The 21,499-nt window shown below is 39.6% G+C and overlaps 1 protein-coding gene across 21 annotated transcripts in view; it reads right to left on the bottom strand.

The window, feature by feature from the left end:
• LOC121093083 (ankyrin repeat and KH domain-containing protein 1) overlaps window positions 1-21,499 on the bottom strand; it is a 116,783-nt gene that overhangs the window by 71,302 nt on the left and 23,982 nt on the right. For all 21 annotated transcript variants that reach the window (XR_005829476.1, XM_040604890.1, XM_040604898.1 and 18 more), the window contains exon 3: window positions 3,440-3,596. Coding sequence is in view for 20 of the 21 variants with exons in the window: in XM_040604890.1 (XP_040460824.1) it covers window positions 3,440-3,596 (157 nt within the window). In the remaining variant the exon portion in view is untranslated. The remainder of the gene's footprint in view (window positions 1-3,439; window positions 3,597-21,499) is intronic.

The following is a 21,499-nucleotide window of genomic DNA, read 5'->3' as shown; positions in this document are numbered from 1 at the left end:
AAGACAAACCCCAAGTGCTTGGCATCTGAAAGTTCAGAAATCTATAATCACGACTTTAACCATCATCAACCTCTAAAGCAGAGAGAATAGCTACCTCCCCTGAGACCTAGGAAAGTACACTAAACAAATCTTGAAAACTGTGAGCTGAGCTTCAACTTATTTCAAATCAAGTCACCTGTCCTTTAAATCTTTTTCTGTTACAAAAAAAAAAAAGTTTAAGCAAAGACAACTGTCAAAGCACTGCTAAACACAAGTGCAAACAACAGCAAGTCATGCTCAGTACCAACTCTGTTACACTTCTCCAACTGGTGACAATTTTATTTAGAAAATATATGCAAGGAACCATCATCCCTCAGTCACTGGGAACCAAGCCATAGTTAATGCCCTGGCAGGAGGGGGAAAGGAAGAGCAGCACTGTTACAAACAGTAGTGGATTGTATGTGATGCATTCCTGTCAGTGTATTTTATTTGCAAGATATGGAAACTTGTCTCTTAAAAAAAAACTAGTATACTCAGATTCATTAAAAACCTCAAACTTCTACTTTTCTTCTGTAAAAAATAGTAGTTCACTCAAATTCACTCGTGTTGAAGAAAATATCCATTTGAGCACACAAAGTTCCCTCAGGAAAGCAGACCAGTTGTAATTTTCAATTGGTCAAAGATTGTAATGGTAAAACTATGTTAAGTCCCTGTTTTAAAAGGACCTCAGTTGCCATATACCCCAAAGTGAAATAATCTGTGCTAGCAGCTGCTAGATAAAAGCAGAGACCTGACCCGAAGAGAGTATCCAGCATCTGATCACTTACATTTGCATTGTAATCACTACGTATTTTAAGCAAAATAACTGATACTTTGGTAAAGTTTATTATTTGGCTACATAGTCAAGTCCATATACTGAAGCAATGGGATTCCACTGAAAGGCTGCAGGACACTACCAAACCTGCCACCTTCTCCTGGAAAGAAGGTAAGGGACAGATGTGTGCTCATGGCACAAGCAAACAGCCCTGATGCAACTCACACATAATGAGGTACTTAGAGCTCAGGTCCCCGTGTTCAGCGGGGAGGAGAGGGTGGGGATTCAATGCACTTTTGCACACACATAGCCTTAGCCTAGCCTTTACAAATGGGAGCCACCTAACACCATGACCTCGGAGACAAATCCTGAAACAGATCCGTCATTCTCAGATGACCGTAAACCACCTCATATAATACAGAACTGCTGCAAAACCAAATATGCTCTGGGAAAGAGTTATTAAAACCAACTTGATTCTAGTCGACCAGGCACCTTGAGAGGTCTCCCAGTTTGCTCTCTGCTCAGGTTCTGTTTGTGATGCATCCAAGGCATTTTGTAAATTGACAAGAATGTCATGAGGATGTTCTTCCAAATGAAGCACAGAATGCTGTTCACTTTTGCTCCAAGGGTGCATTGCTAGCTCCTGTTCCACTTGTTGTCCACCACAAAACTCAGGCCTTTTTCTCCAAAGTTGATTTCCAGCCATTCAGCTCTCCCCATCTGTACAAATGCAGAGATACTTCTCTCCAGGTACAAGACTTTGTATTTCCCTTTGTTGCATTTCATGAGATTACTGCTGGCTCCTTTTCTGCAGCTTGTCAAGGCCCATCTACATGGCAGCACAGCTATCTGGTCCATCAAGCACCTCTTTCAGTTTTGTATCATCTGCAAACTTGCTGAGGATGCACTCCGTACCATTACATTAGTCACTGATGAAGACATCAAACAGTACTAGCCCCAGTATCGTCCCCTGGAGTACACCACTAGCAACTTGCCTTTACCTGGACAGACTTTCTGATACTAACAACTAGCAGTTAACTAGACTAGCAGTTCAGTTTTCAATCCACCTCACTGTCCACTTAACTAGCCTGTACTTCATCAGCTTGTCCCACAGGATGTTGTGGGATATAGTGTGAAAAGACTTGCTAAAGTAAAGATAAACAGCATCCATCATCTACCAACATGGCCATCTCTTTGTAGATAGCTATCAGCTCAGGCTTGATCTCCCCTTTGTAAAACCATGCTGACTACTTCCCATCATCATTTTGTACTTATTATGTTAGGAAATGGCTTCCAGGAGGATTTGCTCCATCACCTTTTCAGGGACTGAGGTGAGGACAACCTGCCTGCAAGTCCCTTGGATCCTCTTTCTTGCCCTTCTTGAGGACAAGGGTGACATTTGCTTTCTTCCAGTCCTCAGGAACCTCCCTCATTCCCTACGACCTTTCAAATAAATTGAAACTAGTCTCACAGTGACATCAGCCAGCTCCTTCAGTACACACAGGTACATACTATCAAGTCCCAGGAACTTGTTCACTAGACTATGTCCAACCTGTTTAAATGCTCCCTAATCTGATACCAACCTTCGCACTCATCTCAGGGGCTTGGGATTCCTGAAAGCAAATCTCACCAGTAAAGCCCAAGGCAAACCCCCTTCGGTGTCCCCATCAGTAGGTACCCTGCCATATTCTAAAGCTGGCCCACATCTTCCCTCATCTTCTTTTTGCAGCCGATATACTCACACTCGTATATCTCATTTCTTTTCATGCCCTTTGCTAGATTCAAATCCAGGTGGGCTTTGGCTTTCCTAATCATGCCCCTATATGCCTGACATTGTTTCTATATTCCCCATGGGCCACCTGGCCTGTTTCCATCGCTTGCATACTTCCTTTTTACATTCAAACATGCTTCCCCAGTGTATTTTTGCCTCCTCATGTTTTGATCCACAAGTAATTTATTCAGCTTCAGTTAGGAAATGAAACTATATTTTTATTTATATTTTCAGCAATGACTCAAGACTATTGCCCTTATTGTAAGCGCTTTGTTTTGCCAATCCCAGTCTGAATTCCAAGAGGACACCCATATGAAAGAAAACTTAAGACTTTCCATTTTTGATTCTAAATGTGAAGTTCAACAGTATATGCAGCAGTCACACCATCCCAACAGTTTACAAAGTATTTGCATCACTTGTCAGAGTAGAAAATATTTCAGGATCCCTAAAGATGCCTTCAAATTACTAATGTAGAAAGCTTTTGATGACACAGGATAAATCCTCAGTTTGTCATCATGGGAGTTAAATGCCATCCTCATTAATTATGTTACCAAAAAAAAAAGTTATCAGATAATATAGTTTTATTTACTATCACCAACTCTTCCACAGCTAAGAATTCAGTCTATTTTTCAAAAAGAAATCAATTTTTAATACACAGAAAGAGCAGCAGGTTAGAAAGTATCACTTTTTTTGTACTTTTCTCTTACACTTTGAAGCTATCTGATGGGACAGATTACACCTTCAGATTCACTAACTTTGCTTCTACAAGTAGTGGAGCAGCTACATTACCAAGTGCTAACTATAAAGTTTACTTAATTTGAAATTAAAAATACATATAGTTGGGAAACTGGAGGTGGGGCGTGATCAATACATACTTGTCCACTTGTCCTGCATTGTGATTGTTCTCTGCTCTCATCCGTGTCAATGCAGCAGCAGCTTCATCCAGTGCACAGCTGACAGAGGATGTCAGTCTTCGGAGAACCTCAGGATCTGCGAAGGCTTTACCATCGGCAGTGGACAATTTACCAATTCCTTCAGTGTATGTTCATTCATCAGTCAGGTTAGTAAGAAAGTCACACAAAAGAAATGCAAAGACACTATTTTAGATTTCAGCCACATGCACTATTAGTTAAAAAACATATGCAAACATGCCAGAAAATCAGCTACTTAAAAGTAACTGCTAACATTTACATAAGATCTGAACATTTAATTAACTATAATACAGCAGTAAGAAAACTATTTTTCAACTGGCAGCTTCATTACCTGTCCCAAATTCCCAGCTCATACCTTTGAAGAATAAAAATAAATAATCTCAGGGGAATAAAGGTAAATCCAGGGATTGAGCCCAAAACCAAAAGTCTGGGAAACAGGTATTATTCCACAGGCTTTATTTACTTTTTTCTGAATGTGAAGGATTTTCCAATTTAAAATGTGAAGTTAATACCCCTTTCCCACCCTACTCCATCCAAAATGAAGTACACTTAGTTCTAAAATGCCTTTTATTTTTTAAGAGGAGGAAAAAGTTGTGAAAGATTACTAGCTTAAATTCCCAATATTTTAACATTTTAAATCGCACAGCTCTAGCTAGACACAAAAATTATGAAACAGAATTTCAAGTATTTTAAGTGTACTTGAAATCAATGCCCCCTCTACACTAACATTACACAGTAGAAATGCTTAGACTGAAGGAACTTCTCTAACAGTTTCTTTGCTGCAAGACTAAAGCTGAAGGCCAATACAGAACAGCACCATAAGGTGTATCACATGGCTGATACAAAATTATAGTACAGCTGTGTAGTTTTATTCCACACCAGTCTTACTACATATAGTTCAGCACAGCTTATTTTACATATGCAAACATCACTGCAGTTGCCTCTGTAGTGTAGGCAGAGCTTATATTTGCATATACAAATGTGCAAATAGTGTAAATAAATGCACTGATGAATAGCACCCACACCTAGGGTAAAAAAAAAAAAAAAAAGAGGAAAAAAAGAAAGAAAGAAATCAGTTTCACAGGCTACAAAAAGCAAATGGTTATTGGTTTATAGGTTAGCTACCTTCACCAGTGATGAATCAGTAACTTTTCAATTCTTTAGCTGTTAAGCAGAATCACATTAGATATAAACATCTGAAAATAACACATCTTATGCCTCACAAGATCTGCTATTTGGTATGTGCATATCTCTGCAAGACAGATTTAGACCATGTCTCCACAACCCAGCTTGTAATTATTACAGAATAAACACTGAAATCATACTTAGAAAGTTTCAAACATTGTCTTCAGACAATGTATTTCCCCAATTTGAGAGCATCCAATTTGTTTCTCATTAATGTAAGAATCAATACTTACCAAATTTCTCCACCCTGAAAACCATTTAGGCCACCACAGGCCGGGCACACAGTTAGATTACCCTGCACCACTGCTGCGGTGCTGGTAAACACTGGCTTACAGTATTCAAGCTCAGTGTTCCTGGAAATGATGAAAAGTCCCTATCCTGTCACCAAGGCAGACACCTACGATGGGGTGCAGAAGTTTATTTGGCCAAGCGAAACTAAGCACAGGCTATGAAGGTTGAAATGAGCTGCCTGAAATACTTTGCGAGATCCAAGCACACTTTCTACCTGGCTACACCATCCCACCTCCGGAGCACTTCAGCATTGTCAAAAGGCTATGAAAAACCATTTATAATAAACTACTGATAATAAAATGGAAAATCACAACTAGATTTTCCCACACCACATCCATCTGGTTTTTGAAGCCTGTCTAGCACACTGCAAAGCAATCAGAGCAGAGAAACACAGAGCCACAGACTCTTGACTCCACCATACTTGAAGAGGCTACCAGCCACACTCCTCCTTCCACTCCAAACTGTTGAGGCTATAACCCTTCTGGCCACCTCTGTTAATATAGTGAGGATATAAACAACAAGGCTCAAACACCACAGCTCACGCCTCACACATTAATGTAAACTGAATGCGTTGGTGGTTTAAAAGGGGATGTTAATTCCTGTTGACTTTGCAGTTGCAGCAGGTGGGACAGTGGAGGATAGTCACTGTGCAGTTGTACTGGGGCATCGATTTACTACCAAACACATACAGAAAGCTGTATTTTTTCTATACATCTGCTTCTCCGGGACAGCTCACAGAGTAACTACACAGATGTCTACACTGGCTATTTCTGGTGGCGGTGCTGGTTTACACTAGCTTGCAGTATACATAAAAGTACTGCCTAAGGAAAAAAACCCCAGGATTTAAGTCTTCACAACTCAGTTCTCAGGCCTCATCTAGGACCACTGCAACCAAAGCTGAACACTGTGGTAAGCAAAGTGAAGGAGTACTTGAGAGAAATCCACAGGATTTAGAAAAGCAACCCCTGAGCCAGGCTAAAAAACCTACAGATTTTGCTTACAAGGAGCAGCATGACAGCAGTACCCCTCCACTCAGAAGGGTCTCATGAAGGAGCTGGTGAACAGCAATACTGCTGGGAAAAGAAGGAGGAAATAAGAAGTCCGGTCCAAAAATAAAACAAACAAAAACCCCCACACAATCCACATTAAAAAAAAAAAAACCAAAGTAACATGACTATCTGAAACTAAACTGGCAATCTCAATTATTTCAAATCACTAAGGCAGTAGAACAACGAGGTTAACTAGACAAGCAGAACCTACACTTGACTATTCTCTTCATTTTTAAAGTTTACCTGTTAAAGCATTCATACCCAGGATTTCTGAAGGCAAGAAGTCACATCACAGATCTAGAGTCCTGTCCCAAGATACTGAAAGCATCCTCAAGACCATTCTCCACATTTGCTCAAATTTATCCTTCCTGCACACAAGTGATCACGATTTCTCATGTTATTACAGTCTCACTAGCACGTTATTGATTACTGATCTGACGCTACCTGAACTGAAACCCAGTGTCTGACATTCTGTGCTCCCTGCAGGTCAATGGCACATTTTCAGGAACACAAGTCACCACAGATGTTCTACGACATACCTCATCTTTTCATGGACTAATCACTGTTGCAGAGTAAGTTTGAAAAGAGAATATGGGAGCCACTGCAGACTATTTTTTACTGAGAACATTCTACAGTCATTAACCATATGGAGATGGTGACACTCCCAATACAAAGTTACAACTTACCACTAAAATTAAGAGCATGTTCATAAGCAAACCAGAAGGAAGTACTTCCATACAACATAAGCTACCATGCAAAGGCCAAAAAGCCAAATTTAAAAATAGATCAGACAGATTCATTGGAGGCACAGGCTTTACAGTAATACTAAGAACAGTGGCCCTGGAAGTCACTATTTAAGGACATTCCTGAACAAGAGATTACTGGAAAGATAGAGAAAGGAGAGACTATTACCTGTGAAAGAGCAGGATCTTTTACCACTCCTGTGATTTTTGCCATGAGGAATCTGAGATTACATGCTCTGAAAACCATGTCTGTATGTTTTTACAACTTGCACACAGATGTTGAAAGCCATGAATAAATCTTAGAACCAACATGAATAACCATGGCCAAAGTTGTTCCAAGTACACTGCAGTAAAGGCACAAGTAACATATCCACACTTGAGCAACCATTCCCTTCCCTTCTATTTCAAGAAAAGAAACATTCTCACAAGAGCATCAGTTGCTCTACCCTCCCTAACTGGATAAAGTTCATATTAAGTATAAAGAAAATACTTAAGTGTAGTTTCTAGCTACTGCTCATAATTATCACCATTTACAACACCTTAAAAAGAAATTACTCTGATAAAGCCCACAGTTAAGTCCCTCATACCACACACAACTGGTGTCAACATACGCTTTGAATATCAAAAGAGATCGTTCCAGAGGTCAAAATATCTAAGCGTAAGAGGTAACATCCAACAATCCTCACCAAAAAATGCAGATTCAGTAGTGATTATGTTTCTTCCCAGTCAGTTTCAGTACATCATATATTCTAACACACACGTGAGGCCATTCACCTGCTAGTGTGTCAAATTTATCATCTCACATTCATCACAGTGTCTAACTCAACTTCAGCTCACATGGAATCATCTGGTTCCAGAAGCTCAAATGGATCCTCTGTTTCCTTAAGATCTTACATCACTTGCCCCCAAAGGCAGGTTTTGATGGAAATGTGGACAGTTTTAAAAGCCCAAAAGAAGAAAGAAATCAGAATCATGGCACAGAAATGTGTCTTTTTTTTCTTTTTTCTTTTTCTTTTTTTTTTAAACAGTATGACAAGAACCTGCTTTAATCAGCATGTTGTACAAGTAGCACCTCAAACAAGGTAAAGAGGGTTCAGGGAAGGAGAGAGTGGACTTTGTTTTAGCTTCTTTACTGGAGTTCCCATTCAGAGGAATTGAGAAGTTCTGGACTGTAGCAGGGTTTTTTGCCAGTCTTGGGCCATAAGCAGTAACTTTACCAGAAAAGTACTAATTCTGGCACATCACACAGGTGCTACCACAAGACAAGGTGGCAACAAGGAAGACTGAGTGTGCACTGTTCTGTAAGGTCTCAGGTGGCTTAACATAAATTTTCAACACAGGTCTCGCTCCCCTAACAGCACCTCAGATGAATTCAGTTCTGGCATGTTAAGAGGAGGACCTAAAGGAAGGTTTCCTAAAGAAATGAGATTTCTCACAGCCTTTAAATCTACATTTTATGTTTATTTCTGGTAATACTTAGCACTGAAGCATCTGTAGAAAATTACCACCTACTATTTTCTGTAAATTCTAGCAGTGGTGGAAGCAAGCAGAGACTGTATGATTGTATCAGTCATCTACCAACAGCAGGCTGCCACTCTGTAATGTCCTAACTTCCTGCTTTCTGTATGTTAAACAGAAAGTGGTTTTCTAATTCCTCATATAACTAACAAAAAAGTGTGCACTTTGCTCCTGCTCTGATGATGTTGAAGTATTTTCCCAAACACTAGGTTCATATTACATCATTTTCAGACCCAGTAAACCAAAATATAGCAGTCAGCATGCTCACCAAGACCCATACTGATCTTCTGGCAAATCCAGGAAAACACTGAACCAGCCATACCTTGTTGCCTGTGTTTAATGCCCAAGTAAAGTTCTTGTTGCCTTGACCAACTAACTTAAGTTAGCAGCCACGTGGTGAAGCAACTGGAATTGGTGAGCACAGCACAGATGCCAACAGCACATTCATTGCCAGACTTGTGCCCACTCTGCTCCAGGTCAGGTTTCAACAACTGCATGATGCTCCCAGCTCAGCCACTGCCAGCTGGAAGGACATGGGCACAGAAGCACTGAACACAGTTCTGCCTCACCAGTGGATCCCACTGATTACGTGGCCACACAGCAATGGAAAGACAGACACACTTTAGTCTTGCAAAAGAGATTTCAGCAAGGATGCAACACAAATTACTCAAGCCCATCTAAAGTTACAGTGTATTGTGCTGGTTTATGTTTTCTTGTAAAAAACAGTCCAAAGCCTAATAAATCAAGATATCCAATTCACAACATCAGAATGAGACACACAATATATTTACAATTTTTTTAATACATTGTAAATGTTTAAATGTGCTTTATTGTATGCTGATTGCTCAGACTAAAATCCTCAAGGAAGAAACCACACATTGAGTAGTGGTCTTTGTATACAGGAATTACAAAAATACTAGTAATTTATTCTAGTGTAATAATCTTTCTAAGAGTTTTACGCTTTTAAAAATTTAAGATAAAGTGTTGTTAAAAAATGTTAATTCACACTAAGCTAAACAACACTAGACTTACAAGGGAGGGTTTACTTGCTGAGCAAGAAAAATAACTATTTTAAGTCAGAGTACAGACTGAGCCCATTGGGATTTTTGGGTAAAGCCATTTGGTCCTCTGAACACATTTCTTCACTAAAGCAGTTAAAGTTTAAAACCCTCTTTGTTAAGTTAAGCATGCCTGCCTTAAATTGCTGTATGATTCTGGTGAACCTTTGAAGAATTCACTCAATATTTACAGACCCTAATCATATCTAATGCAGCACCCAGGACCATGTGTGAAGGCAAACCTTCAGGAGCTTGAAATCCAAGGATGCACAAAGAAGAGTTGCACTAAAATCTGCAAAGATTTTCCATCTGGAATATCCATATCACAAAAACAAACAAACAAAACACACACACGAAAACAAACAAAACAAAACACACAAAAAAAACAAACAAACAACAAACCCACCCCAAATCAAAACACCCCTACAAACCACAACAACAAAATACACTTGTCTTACCTCCCTATATTTCATTGCTAACATTATATGTATAGTGACATAAACTCCGTGCAGGCATGGCCAATTCTATTTTATTTTGCCTTTCAGAAAAACCCACATTTTGAAATCAATTTCATACCAGGCAAGTCCTCTCCTGACACTCATGCCCTTAATAAATACATTTGTAGCAAATACCCTTTTATTGTATTTTTTTCTACCTCATCTTTTGCATCATTCAGAAGATGAACTTTGAACAGAAATGCTCTTTCCAAGTTTTTGAATTCTCACGCCTGACATTTAAAAATGCCACATACTTCCACGTTGCAACAAACTTAGAATCATAGAATCATTTAAGTTGGAAAGGACCTTTGAGATTGAGCGCAACCATTAAAAAACTTGCTTATAATCTTACTCTACCATCCCAATCCCAGAACATTTGATTATGGCCTGACACATCATCGAAAAGATATCTAAGCCACTTGGCAACACCCTTTCTGATCCCTACATAACAGATTATCACACATTACTGTGTCATTATGTATGATTACCCATTAGTGCTTAAATAAGCATGCTATCTCATAGATAATAGAAAACTCTTTAAATACTAATAATTATTTTGAACAGTAAGTTGGGTCCCCTCTTCTGCTCCAGATTCTTCCTGAAAGTCTTTCTGCACTGTCTAATAGTCAAACTGAAAGATAGGAAACCTTAGTCACTACTTAACAGAAACAGTTATTCCCAAAAGACAGATGTGAATGCAAATGAAAGGAGACAAAATTATGCTGACATATATCAGTCATGTTTTCAAAGGCCTTATCAATCCTCATTCAGACTAAACTAGTTCCCTAGCCCATCTTCAGTAGCAGGGAAAAAAAAATTTAATTATATACCTGCTCTCTCCAATTGCTTCTACACATTGCCAATGTGCTTAAATTGTAACTCAGCTGACCATTACTAAACTTATTGCTAAAATTCACAATGCTCTCTCAAATACAGCAGGGCTGTATTAAAGTTAACTAATATACTGTGTTTACATATCTAATGTCTGTGTTCCTTATTTTGACCTAGTAAAGAGGGGACTATAAGGTACCAGAGTAACAACTAGCCATGTTGTTAACTGAAAGATTTTTCCTTTCCAACAAATATAACCTCTAATGGCTTTATAAACACACCTCTCAAGGTTTTCAACCTTAACTAGTGTCACCCTGTAACATTTTTGGAAGGCTAATGTTGTTCTTTATTACCATGCCAATAAAATAATAAAAATCAACCTCTCTGAAGGCAGTGCCATTCCCTGGAAGGCAGGGCTCAAAGTCTATACAACCACCACAATACTTCAGACCACACCTACTGCCTCAGCTTGTGCAGAGATTTTCACAACACAAGTAACCCTTCTTGTGCTGCACTGTCAGCTTGCCTGAGAAGGCTGAAGCTTGAGAGCTTCCTCCGCAGATGATTTATCGCCTCATAAAACCAAACAGAAAACCAAGAGTAGGAGAATATCCCTTCTAACTATATTCTGTTGTATTTACCAGATTTCAGTAACATTCCCAGATTGAAATGGTAACCCTGAAGTTTATCCTGTTTCTGTGTTACCACAGAGGTTCGATTCCTTGGCTGTTTTCTGTTGGTTTTAGCGTTAACCCTATTAAAGTGTTTAAGTTCAGGGTACTACAAAGCCAGTGCAATATATCAAAAACAGAGCTTGTCTTCTGACCCAAAAGTATTCAAACTCCCCTCCCCAAGGTCATGATAGCTCAAAATCATGCATCAGCAAGATGCCAGCTTCTAGTTAAGATATAAAAATCTTTAGACAAGTGCCAAGTCTTCTGTTAGCTATTCCCACTCCACTTAACAAGGCCAGATTTTTGGGGGGAGGGGGATGACACACAACTCAAACTATAACAGAGTTCAGCGAGAGGTCATGTTCATTTCCTCCCCACAAGATGTACCACCTAGAAGGGATTCTCTCATACAGAAGTAGCTTTAAATTTCCCCAACACCTTCCTGAGATATTTTTTTTTTTAATTAAAAAAAAAGCTCAGTGCTTTTGCTGGAAATGGATCATGCAATAAAGTAAATGAAGCATCCTGACATTACATGGTGGGTGAGTAGACCACCACTGTTCTAGTCAAAAAAACCCACACAAGAAACCATTTGGAACAGACTAAGCTGCTACCATCTCACAGGACATCTCCAAACAAAAGATGGCCAAAAAAAATCATGCAGAGATACCACCTAAACATCTTGTGTGCACTCAAAGCTATCCATGAGCCTTTCTAATGCTTCAGTCCTTTACAACAATGTATTTGCAGAGCCATAACAGCATTTCTAAGTAAACTACTCCTATCAAAAGGCTGCTCCACAGCAGTCCAACCCTGTAATGAGCACTGCCACACCTCTATCCAGACAAAAGCTTCATGCATCTTCACACAGTATAACCCCTGCTTCAGGGAAGTCATGCCTACTACTCAGGTACATCAGAGCTCAATCAGGTTATGGAGCAGATAAACGCAAGTGCCATCACACAGCATGTACAGGACAAACAGGTGATCAGAACCAGTCAGCAAGGGTTTATGAAAGGCAGGTCCTGCTTGACTAACCTGATCTCCTTCATATTACAAGGTGACCTGCTTGGTGGATGAGGGAAAGGCTATGGATATTATCTTCCTAGACTTTATGAAAACTTTTGACATCATTTCCCACAGCATTCTCATGAAGAAACTGCCTGCTCACAGCTTGGATGTGCGTACTGTTCACTGGGTAAAAAACTGGCTGGATGGCTGGGCCCTAAGAGCAGTGGTGAAGGGAATTAAAGCCAGGTGGCAGCAAATCACACGTGGTGTTCCCCAGGGCTCAGTACTGGGCCAATTCTGTTCAGTATGTTTATCACTGGTCTGGACGAGGTGATCAAGTGCACCCTCAGTAATTCTGCAGTCACCACCAAGTTGGGCAGGAGAGTTGATCTTGAGAACCTGAAGGCTCTGCAGAGGGATCCGGACAGGCTGGATCAGTGGACTGAGGTCAACTGTATGGGGTTCAACAAGGCTCAGTGCTGAGTCCTGCACTTGGGTCACAACAACCCCACACAATGCTACAGGCTTGGGAAAGGGTGGCTGGAAAGCTGCCTGGTGGGAAAGAACCTGGGGCTGTTGGTCAACAGCCAGCAGAATGAGCTGGCGATGTGCCCAGGTGGCCAATAGCATCGTGGCTTATATCAGAAACAGTGCTGCCAGCAGGACTAAGGAAGCGATTGTCCCCCTCTACTCAGCCATGGTTAGTCCACACCCCAAACACTCTGTTCTGTTTTGGGCCTTTCACTGCAAGAAAGACAATGAAGTGCTGCAGAGCATCCAGAGAAGGGCAATGGAAGCTGGTGATGGGTCTAAAGTACAAGTCTTATGAAGAGCAGCTGAGGGATCTGGGGGTCTTTAGCTTGGAAGAAAGCAGGCTCAGGAGGAACCCTATCGCTCTCTGCAACTACTTGAAAAGAAGTTGTAGACAGGTGTTTGCCTCTTTTCCCAAGTAACAAGCAATAGGAGAAGAGGAAATGGCCTCACGTTGCCTCTTAAGACCACTCCTCTAAACCAGGGGAGGTTTAATATGGATATTAGGAAAAATACCTTCACTGAAAGAGTGGTCAAGCATTGAAACAGGCTGCCCAGGGAAGTAGTTGAGTCACCATCCCTGGAAGTATTTGAAAGACGTGCAGATGTGGCACTTAAGGGCACTGTTTAGTGGTAGACTTGGCAGTTAATAGTTGGACTCGACCTTAAAGGTCTTTTCCAGCAACAATTCTATGATTCTATGTGCTTTAACTAAATTTGGCACTTTTGGAATGCATTTGAGCAACTGCGCCTAGCCAGCTGGTCCATCAGATATCTCAGAGAAGGGCTGTGGCCACATAGTGCAGAATAAATGCAAAAGGTCTCTGAAATACACCTATCTAGAAGAGCTGGTCTTCCTCAGCCTACATTGTACAGTTGTTCAATCCAATAACTCCTAGCATATGCTTGGAAGTCCCATGCAGCTACTTTTCCAACCTGTAGAGAAGAAAGGATAGTCTTCCCCATGGACCGTACCAGCAAACTGAGGATGATAAGCTCAGTGTAGCTTAGGCATTTGGTGCCAATCTTACAGCAGAAAGGCTCAGCTGAACTCCTTGAGTAAGCCTTTGCCATCTTCCAAATCACAACAAAAGAATTCTCCTGTAAATATATCTGCTGGCTTAATGTGACACCAGAACTTACTGTACCCTTAACGTCCCTGTTCTAACTACACTTACCAGAAGAATGTATCCTTTTATATACATTTGCTACAAACTTCCACTATAAAAGTGAATTTCCCACACCGCCACCCCCACCCAACCCCACCCCCCGCCACCCACTCCATCACTCAGCACATGGCATAGAGTTCACTGACTGCCATTTTTATTCTTCTCAATCAGTATATGGACATGCTAACTGAAATTCATTTAGCATGAAATTAAAGAGTTACAGCTTGAGGGTTTGGGAGGGTTTGGTGGGGGTTTTTTTGGGGTTTTTTTGAGTAATTAGTATTTTACAATATTTCATGTGTCATCATCACAGTTGCCCACAGACTTCCAGAGCAGCCAAGTTTTTAATTTCTACAAATCAGATTCCTGACAGCAAACCATCACACCCAAAAATGACAATGACATGTTCAGATAACCTACTAAGCATTTTCTGGCAAAAGCAGAAATATAATTTTATTCTACTGGCTTGTATTTCATGGTCTTAACCTCAAAACAGCCCGTTCACAAATCACTCCCCAAAATAATAGGAATTCACCCACTTGAGCAACATCCACAAGTGATAAGGGATGTCTGAAAAAAAACCAGGCCATCACAACATACACATGCCACTAGAGAAAACTATCCTTAATTACAGCTTCTAATTTTTCACTTGCTTGACATTGCAAACTCTTAATATTGTATTTGCATTTACATATATTTCAATGTAGCTGTCAGAACAGGAGCCAGAAATCTCAATGACATTTCTCTCTGCTTTCCAGTATGACAACTCCAGCAGTGAGATTTTCTTTCTTCACAATCAAAAGCAAGGAAGTATTCCTCCATATACAATTACTTCTTACTGTTATTTTGGAAGCATTTTGATGACAAGGGTTCCTTTCTGGGATCATCTGCTTTTATATCAGTGTGCTCAGATTATCTTAAAATCTGAAAACTCATTCTCTATACTTAGCACAAACAGGAATTCTTGTTTATCTAGTCAATACCCATTAACATCTGCATTTCTTTTGAGAGTTTTCCCCATTAGATTTCAATGTAGTCTCATACTGAAGAATTCAATACCAGGTTACCTAGTCAGGTAATCACAACATTAGCCAGCAAATTCCACTTTTACTGAAGCTTGAAAGTCCCATAAGCAAATTCAGCAATGAAAACCCAACTCTACCTAGATCACAGATCTTTCCAGCAAAAACCCAATCTACCCCAAATAGTCTGCAATTTCATGCAATTCCTCTCCACCAAAACAACCCACCCATCTCCTTTGTTTTCAGAATGCAAGAAAGAACATGGATATTTGACAGATATGGAATACCATACCTATTTTAGTTTAAAATACTAAAATACAAGATAGTTTTAAACTTTGTGACAGTTACCATATGAGAGTTCAAATAGTAAAGAATAATACCAGAAAAGTTATCCATAACTATCTCCTTATACTCCATCTTAATTAAATTCCTGACCATAACAGACTTTGCTAGTTTAACTAATTTTTTCTATCAGTTTGATTTTTTTCAAGCTTTCACTAGGCATCCATTTTTTCTCTTTGTATGAAATCAAGTTACCTTTTCTAAAGATGAAATAACAGAAGCTCTCCTGTCCCGATCTAACGTTTGCCCACTGCCAGAAAAATGACTTGGTGGTCCTCCTTTCCCTGGGTTTCCCCAGGCGCTCCCACCAACCCCACTGCACTCACATCTGCAAAAAGAAGAGGGAGCTTTCCACCAGCACAGCAAGATGAATTTGATCAGCAAAGGGTCTTTCTAGCCACCACCAGAACTGGCAAGAGAAAACTTCATGGCCAGGAACAGAAGATTCCTGCTTGAAGGTGACAGCAAATAGCCACTAAACCACCTCAGCCACCTCACACACCTTTCCCCCCTCCTCATGCCACTCATTAAGAATATCCAAATTTTTATGTTTCCTAGTCAAATATTTTTAAAGAAACCAAATCTTTCCATTTGTTAAGCTTTTGTTTCTATTAAATCTCTAGCAAATAAATATTTGCCTTATTACAAGGTGACAAGTTTCCAGATACTATTCTCAACACTGCTGACTGCTTACAGGAGCCAGGCCCTTCAGACACGTTCATCATGTATGCGCATAAAATCATGCTGGTAACTCAACCAAATGCACTTTGATCCAATACGTATTACATGTAGTTAATATGGAAGCATCATGAATTGCTCCCATGTCATAGTTAAAGATGTACTTCATCAAATGGCTTTTTCACCCATTTCACTGTAGATATTTGTCTGGAAGAGATACCTGCCTCTTGGATCAGCTACAATTAGGACAAAAGCAACAATATAGTAAAAATAAAAAATAAAAAAATTGCCAGTTTTGTCACAGGCATCGTTTAAACAGCAATTTGATGGCTGAATTGCTTTAAAGCAAACTAAAGCTCAGGGGAGAATATGAGAGGGCTTGCGGTTCGTCATAAAGCCTGAAGGATTATATTCAGCTACAAGAAAGCATTCGTATTTCCTCTAGCAGAGTAGTGAATATATAACACAATTATGAAATGAACAGATATTAATGCTGAACTTGTATAGACTGGTCTGAAGAGTTCACTCATCCTCTCCTTTTCGGTTTATCTGGAGTTGGTGTTTTTTTTGTTTGGATTTTTTTTTTTCTGTTTTGTTTGGATAGGGTTTTCTTGTCTGTTTGGTTTTGAAGTATCTTTGGAAGAATTAAGCCTTGGCTCAAAACCTAATGAGTACATTCCTCACACCTATGAAATACTACAACCAATCAAAATACTTGGTATGCGCTGAAAGCTATTACACATGTGAACCCCTGGACAGGGGTTCTTACTCTCTACCTTCCATTAACAGCTAGGCTTCAATTGACACGTAACTGCTAGTTTATCTTCTGTAATTCCACAGGATCCCTGCTGGCCAAGGCATCTGCTCAGCTAGTATATTCAAAAGGCAACAAGATGGAGAGGTAAGACAGAAAGGAGGGGAGAAAGGAAGATCTTCCTCAGCCCCAAGATTTTGTGCTGGAAAAAGTAAGTTTAGTTTCTTCAAGGTACATGGCTTTTTTAAAAAAACGAAAAAAGCGTTAAGTCAAAAGAGATAAGCTAAACTGGATCTTTTCAATGTGTGGCAACAAAGATTCCTACAAAATGTTTGTTCAAACTATCTGTGTTTTGCAAGATAGATCAAATGCAAGAACAGACATTTGAATATGGCTTTGGAGGAGAAAAGCTTCTGTTCATTATGAGTTAAGAGCAAATGTAGACCAGCCCAGCAGAAAAACCAAACCAAACACACACACACACCACCACCCCCAAAAAAATACACAACAGCCAAACCTCCAAGAACCTGAGCCACATCCACAGGGACTATTAAGTAGGAACTGCAATAGGAAACAGTCAGAAAAAAATGTTGTTCATCAAGAAATTGCTTTAACCTTGGGACAGTTGCAACCCAGTAACTACAACTGTTGTAAGGCACATGTCAACCCAGGGATGATCCCCACAGCACAAACTACTCTTTTTCTAGATTTTCTCAGTCTGTAAAGATCTAATATCTACTAGGCGTCTACATTTAAATATTAAGAAAATAATTCTACATCCTATAGAATAGTCACAGTGCCCTGCCTGTCTTCCCTCAATATATGTACTAGTTCTAGCTACTGTCAGATCTTGTTGCACTAACTCAGGTATTTTTATTAAACAAGTCATAGAGTAACAGCTAATTCTACCAGTTCCAGTTAACTGTTAGGGCTTGGGTTATTTTTGTTTTGTTTTTAAATTAAAAACAAGCACTTTCACCCATGGCAACCAAGGCCTCCTTTCTGACTTGTTTTGATACTAAGAAAATGTACTGTCTTGCATTTGAAAGGAATATTCAAGACAATGCTAACGTTAATCCAAATTATAAAGGACAAGGGTGGGATTAAGCACTAGTTTATAAATATCTATGTTACTCGGGACACAAATTTGTTCTGGTGCCTCTCTGGAATTAAATGGAAGGTAGTATATATTACAGTTAACTAGTGGTTTATCATTTAATTTCTGAATTTTTTCTAACGACCAATCAGGGACTTTTTTAAGGGTTTTATTTCCACCCTTAACATTGATAAAAGACAGCAAATACACACCCAGAAAGATTTGTCATGACACCAAAATCACAGTGAATTACTTGGATGCCTGATGTCTTTTTCATTGCCAGCCTTCTCTTCCCTCCCTCATTACCACCTTCCACAACATCTTTTCCAGGGCCACAGCACCAGCAAGTATTCAGGTACATTATACACTTAAAACAAATGCTCTTCTAGCTCTATCACGCTTGCCAGTATTCCTATGATTAGCTAAGGAAAAACATCAGCCAAAAGCTCAATTGTTTGCCTGGCTTTGTTTAGCTTTTAAATGGACATGGGCTCAAAAGGCAGACTCAGCACATTTCCCCTAGTGATGGGCAGTCACCTACTCACACCCTGTCAAACACAAACATACCAGCACACTCAACTGGATTCTAATGACAGTATACAGTGCTAAATGAATATGCAAGGATTGGTATCATCTACCGAGTGCCCCAGCAAGAATCAAAGCAGCTACACTCCACCAAATTCAGAGCTTTGGACATCAGCTCTGACATTCCTGTGTCTCAAGGAAGCATCCAGGCTACAGTGAGAAACAAGTAAGAGGTTGCTTATACAAAATAGTATTGAAACCCCAACTCACTCTTGAAAAATTTATTTTACTTATGTTGAGACTGTAGTACTTAAAATATTGACCCCCACAACTATCAAGGCAACAACTTTGTAAATGATCCAGAAGCAGAAATCATGACCTCTGTAAGGAAAGCTTCAAAATAAATTCTGTACTTAGTGCCATCAAATATAGAAAAATTTACAAGGATTATTTCGTTATTTTACAGAAAAATACCAAACGTAATGGTAGGCAATTATTCTTTAATTCCTGACTCTTCCTTTCATGCCTTATCAGAAAGAAAAACTAGTATTTCCTCATTTTAAGTCTGGCAATTGCTTACCTCCAAGAATCTAAAAAGATACACTGCAAAGAGCTAAGACTGCTACTGACACATGGAAAGAACGAACATGGAAATGGTACTGACCACTGTGGGAGGGTAAGGAGCAAAGAAAATCCCCACATATCCCTGAGAACCATCAAAAGAAGAAAAAAATTTATTCATGCTGAAGGGGCACAAAATATGTATTCTTGACTTCTTGCATTCTAAGCCAAATACTTGAAGTCTCATCTCTACTTTAGGGCTTCTGACTTTTGAAAACAGATTACAGACACTCTCACCTATTTGGTAGTAGAAGGAAAAAACAGTGGAATTACTTTATGCTTTTTGAGTAACCTAAGGCCAAGTTTCATGCCCCTGCAGAGACTAACACCAGGCTATGATGCCCATGCACAACAGAGATGCAGGAAGAGGGCAACTCCAATAACCTTCGAGTACTGTTTATAAGCAAACACTCACTTGAACTGTTTTCTCCCGATTTCTAGCATTCAGTGAGAAAGTGAGTCTAAATGGGCTGTAATTGCTTTCCTAAATCAGAAAATATCTCTCAGTACTCAGTTACCGTCTGGGGAAAAAAAATGATAAATATTTCTACATTTTCAAGCAAAGAACTAAGAGTAAAGTTTGAGGGCCAGTAATATCATCAACTTAATGTAGAAGCCCGTGGACTTTTAGCCCCCAGTTTATGCCAATTACGCATGCCAAAGTAAGCCAAAAATACAAGTATTTTCAGAGGCTGACCAAGTACACCACTTCTTTTAAAAAGAAAAATATCACCACCCTAATGGCGTATAGCACAGACTACTGTACAAATTGTTGTTTCAAAATGAACATTTGAGAAACTGTTCATAAAAACCTCTCCTCTTAACTTTCAGTGTACTGTCATTACATAGACGCTGTGTAACAAAACATCCTGAAAGTAAGGTCTCTGGGAATGACAAAACCACCAAAAATCAGGATGCTACAGTCTTCAGAAAAAAAATACGGACTTTATTTTACCATGACTCAACTTGAAGAAAGAATGTTAATGCATCAGAAAAACACACCTCTCTACAAGAACAGTCCAGGGTATTCACACCATCACATCTTTTTATTCTTTGCAGCATCCTCTTACAGTTCAAAAATGAAAAGGGAAGAGAACACAGGTGCATAGAGATGCACTTCCACCTAGGCCCATGTCTCTGAAGCTCTGCTTCTTCAAGTGGAGGTTTTGTCCATCAGAGGTCACAGAATCCAACACATGGCATCACAACGCATTAAGTCTTCTGCTTTGTAGCACAATGCAGACGGGAATTGTAACAAGTATTCATCCAATGGGACAGCTTCTGGATGGAGCTGCTTCTCAGAGCAAGCTTGGAAAAGTCCAGCCAACTAAGATTTTACTAAAGCAAACATCTTCCATTATTTCCCTCCATGTCTTTGCTCTTGTCTGCATAAAGACTAAAATGAAGTTGTTCTACCCTTTATTCTGTCTCTACAGCTTAGGAAGATCAGGCACTGGGTATGCTCACTATAAGAGAAGGCTAATAGCCAAAAGCACAGCCACATTGCAGGTTTTTCCTCTTTTTATTATTAGATCTCCCTACATGCTCCTTCATCTGCAGAGATTTCCAAATCAGGCTGCTTGCTTGGTTTTGGCAATACGAGACAAAGCCAACTGATTGTCATGCCAGGTTGGTTAAAATATTCTTGTTCACTGTGGCCTTCCTCTGTTACTCAAAAGCCATGCAATTCTTTGAAAGCAAAGACAGAACTTTAGCCTTTTAACAACTGAGATTCAAGAAGTTTTTTTAAAGAACATACTCAAACAGGAGTGTCAGCAAATATGCATGTGTGTGTATATATTTACATGCATACACATATATATTTACACGCAGGAATAATCCACTGCACACAGGCATAATTTGTTCAGGTAACAGTTCACCAGAAAAGTACTGGTAGATCTAAAGTCAAATTCAACTTGTAAACCAAAGACAACAAACTGAGATGTATAAACAAAAGCACAGCTTGCAGGACAGATGAAATAACACTCCTACTCTTCATGCATCAATAGAGCTCAACTTGAGTAATATGACTAATTTGGGGCAACAAGCTACGAAGAACAAAGATCACGTACAGAGACTCCAGAGGAGAACAAGAGCAGATGAAAGTCTAAATAACATGAGTTAAGGGCAGAGAAATAGTTGATGTTATTTAGCCTAAAAAAAAGAAAATAATTTAAAAAGAACTGAGGAAGGTAAGTTTGCAAGTTGATTCTAAGTGTGGCTGCATTGAAAGAGGGAACACTGAACTTGGGTACGATGCATAAAACAAGCAGCCAAAGCAACTCCACTAAAAACATACCAACTGCTTTACTACAACTTTCTTCCTTCCCTCGTGAAGTTCTTCCAAAGCAGCTTAGTGCCCCCTCGCTCCCAAGTTACTTATTTCAGCATGTAACACTGAGGACTGA

The sequence above is a fragment of the Falco naumanni genome, chromosome 8 (assembly GCF_017639655.2).
Source record: "Falco naumanni isolate bFalNau1 chromosome 8, bFalNau1.pat, whole genome shotgun sequence".
Classification (NCBI taxonomy): Eukaryota; Metazoa; Chordata; class Aves; order Falconiformes; family Falconidae; genus Falco; species Falco naumanni.
The sequence above is the reverse complement of the archived record's forward strand: the minus strand, read 5'-3'. Positions and strand labels throughout refer to the sequence as shown.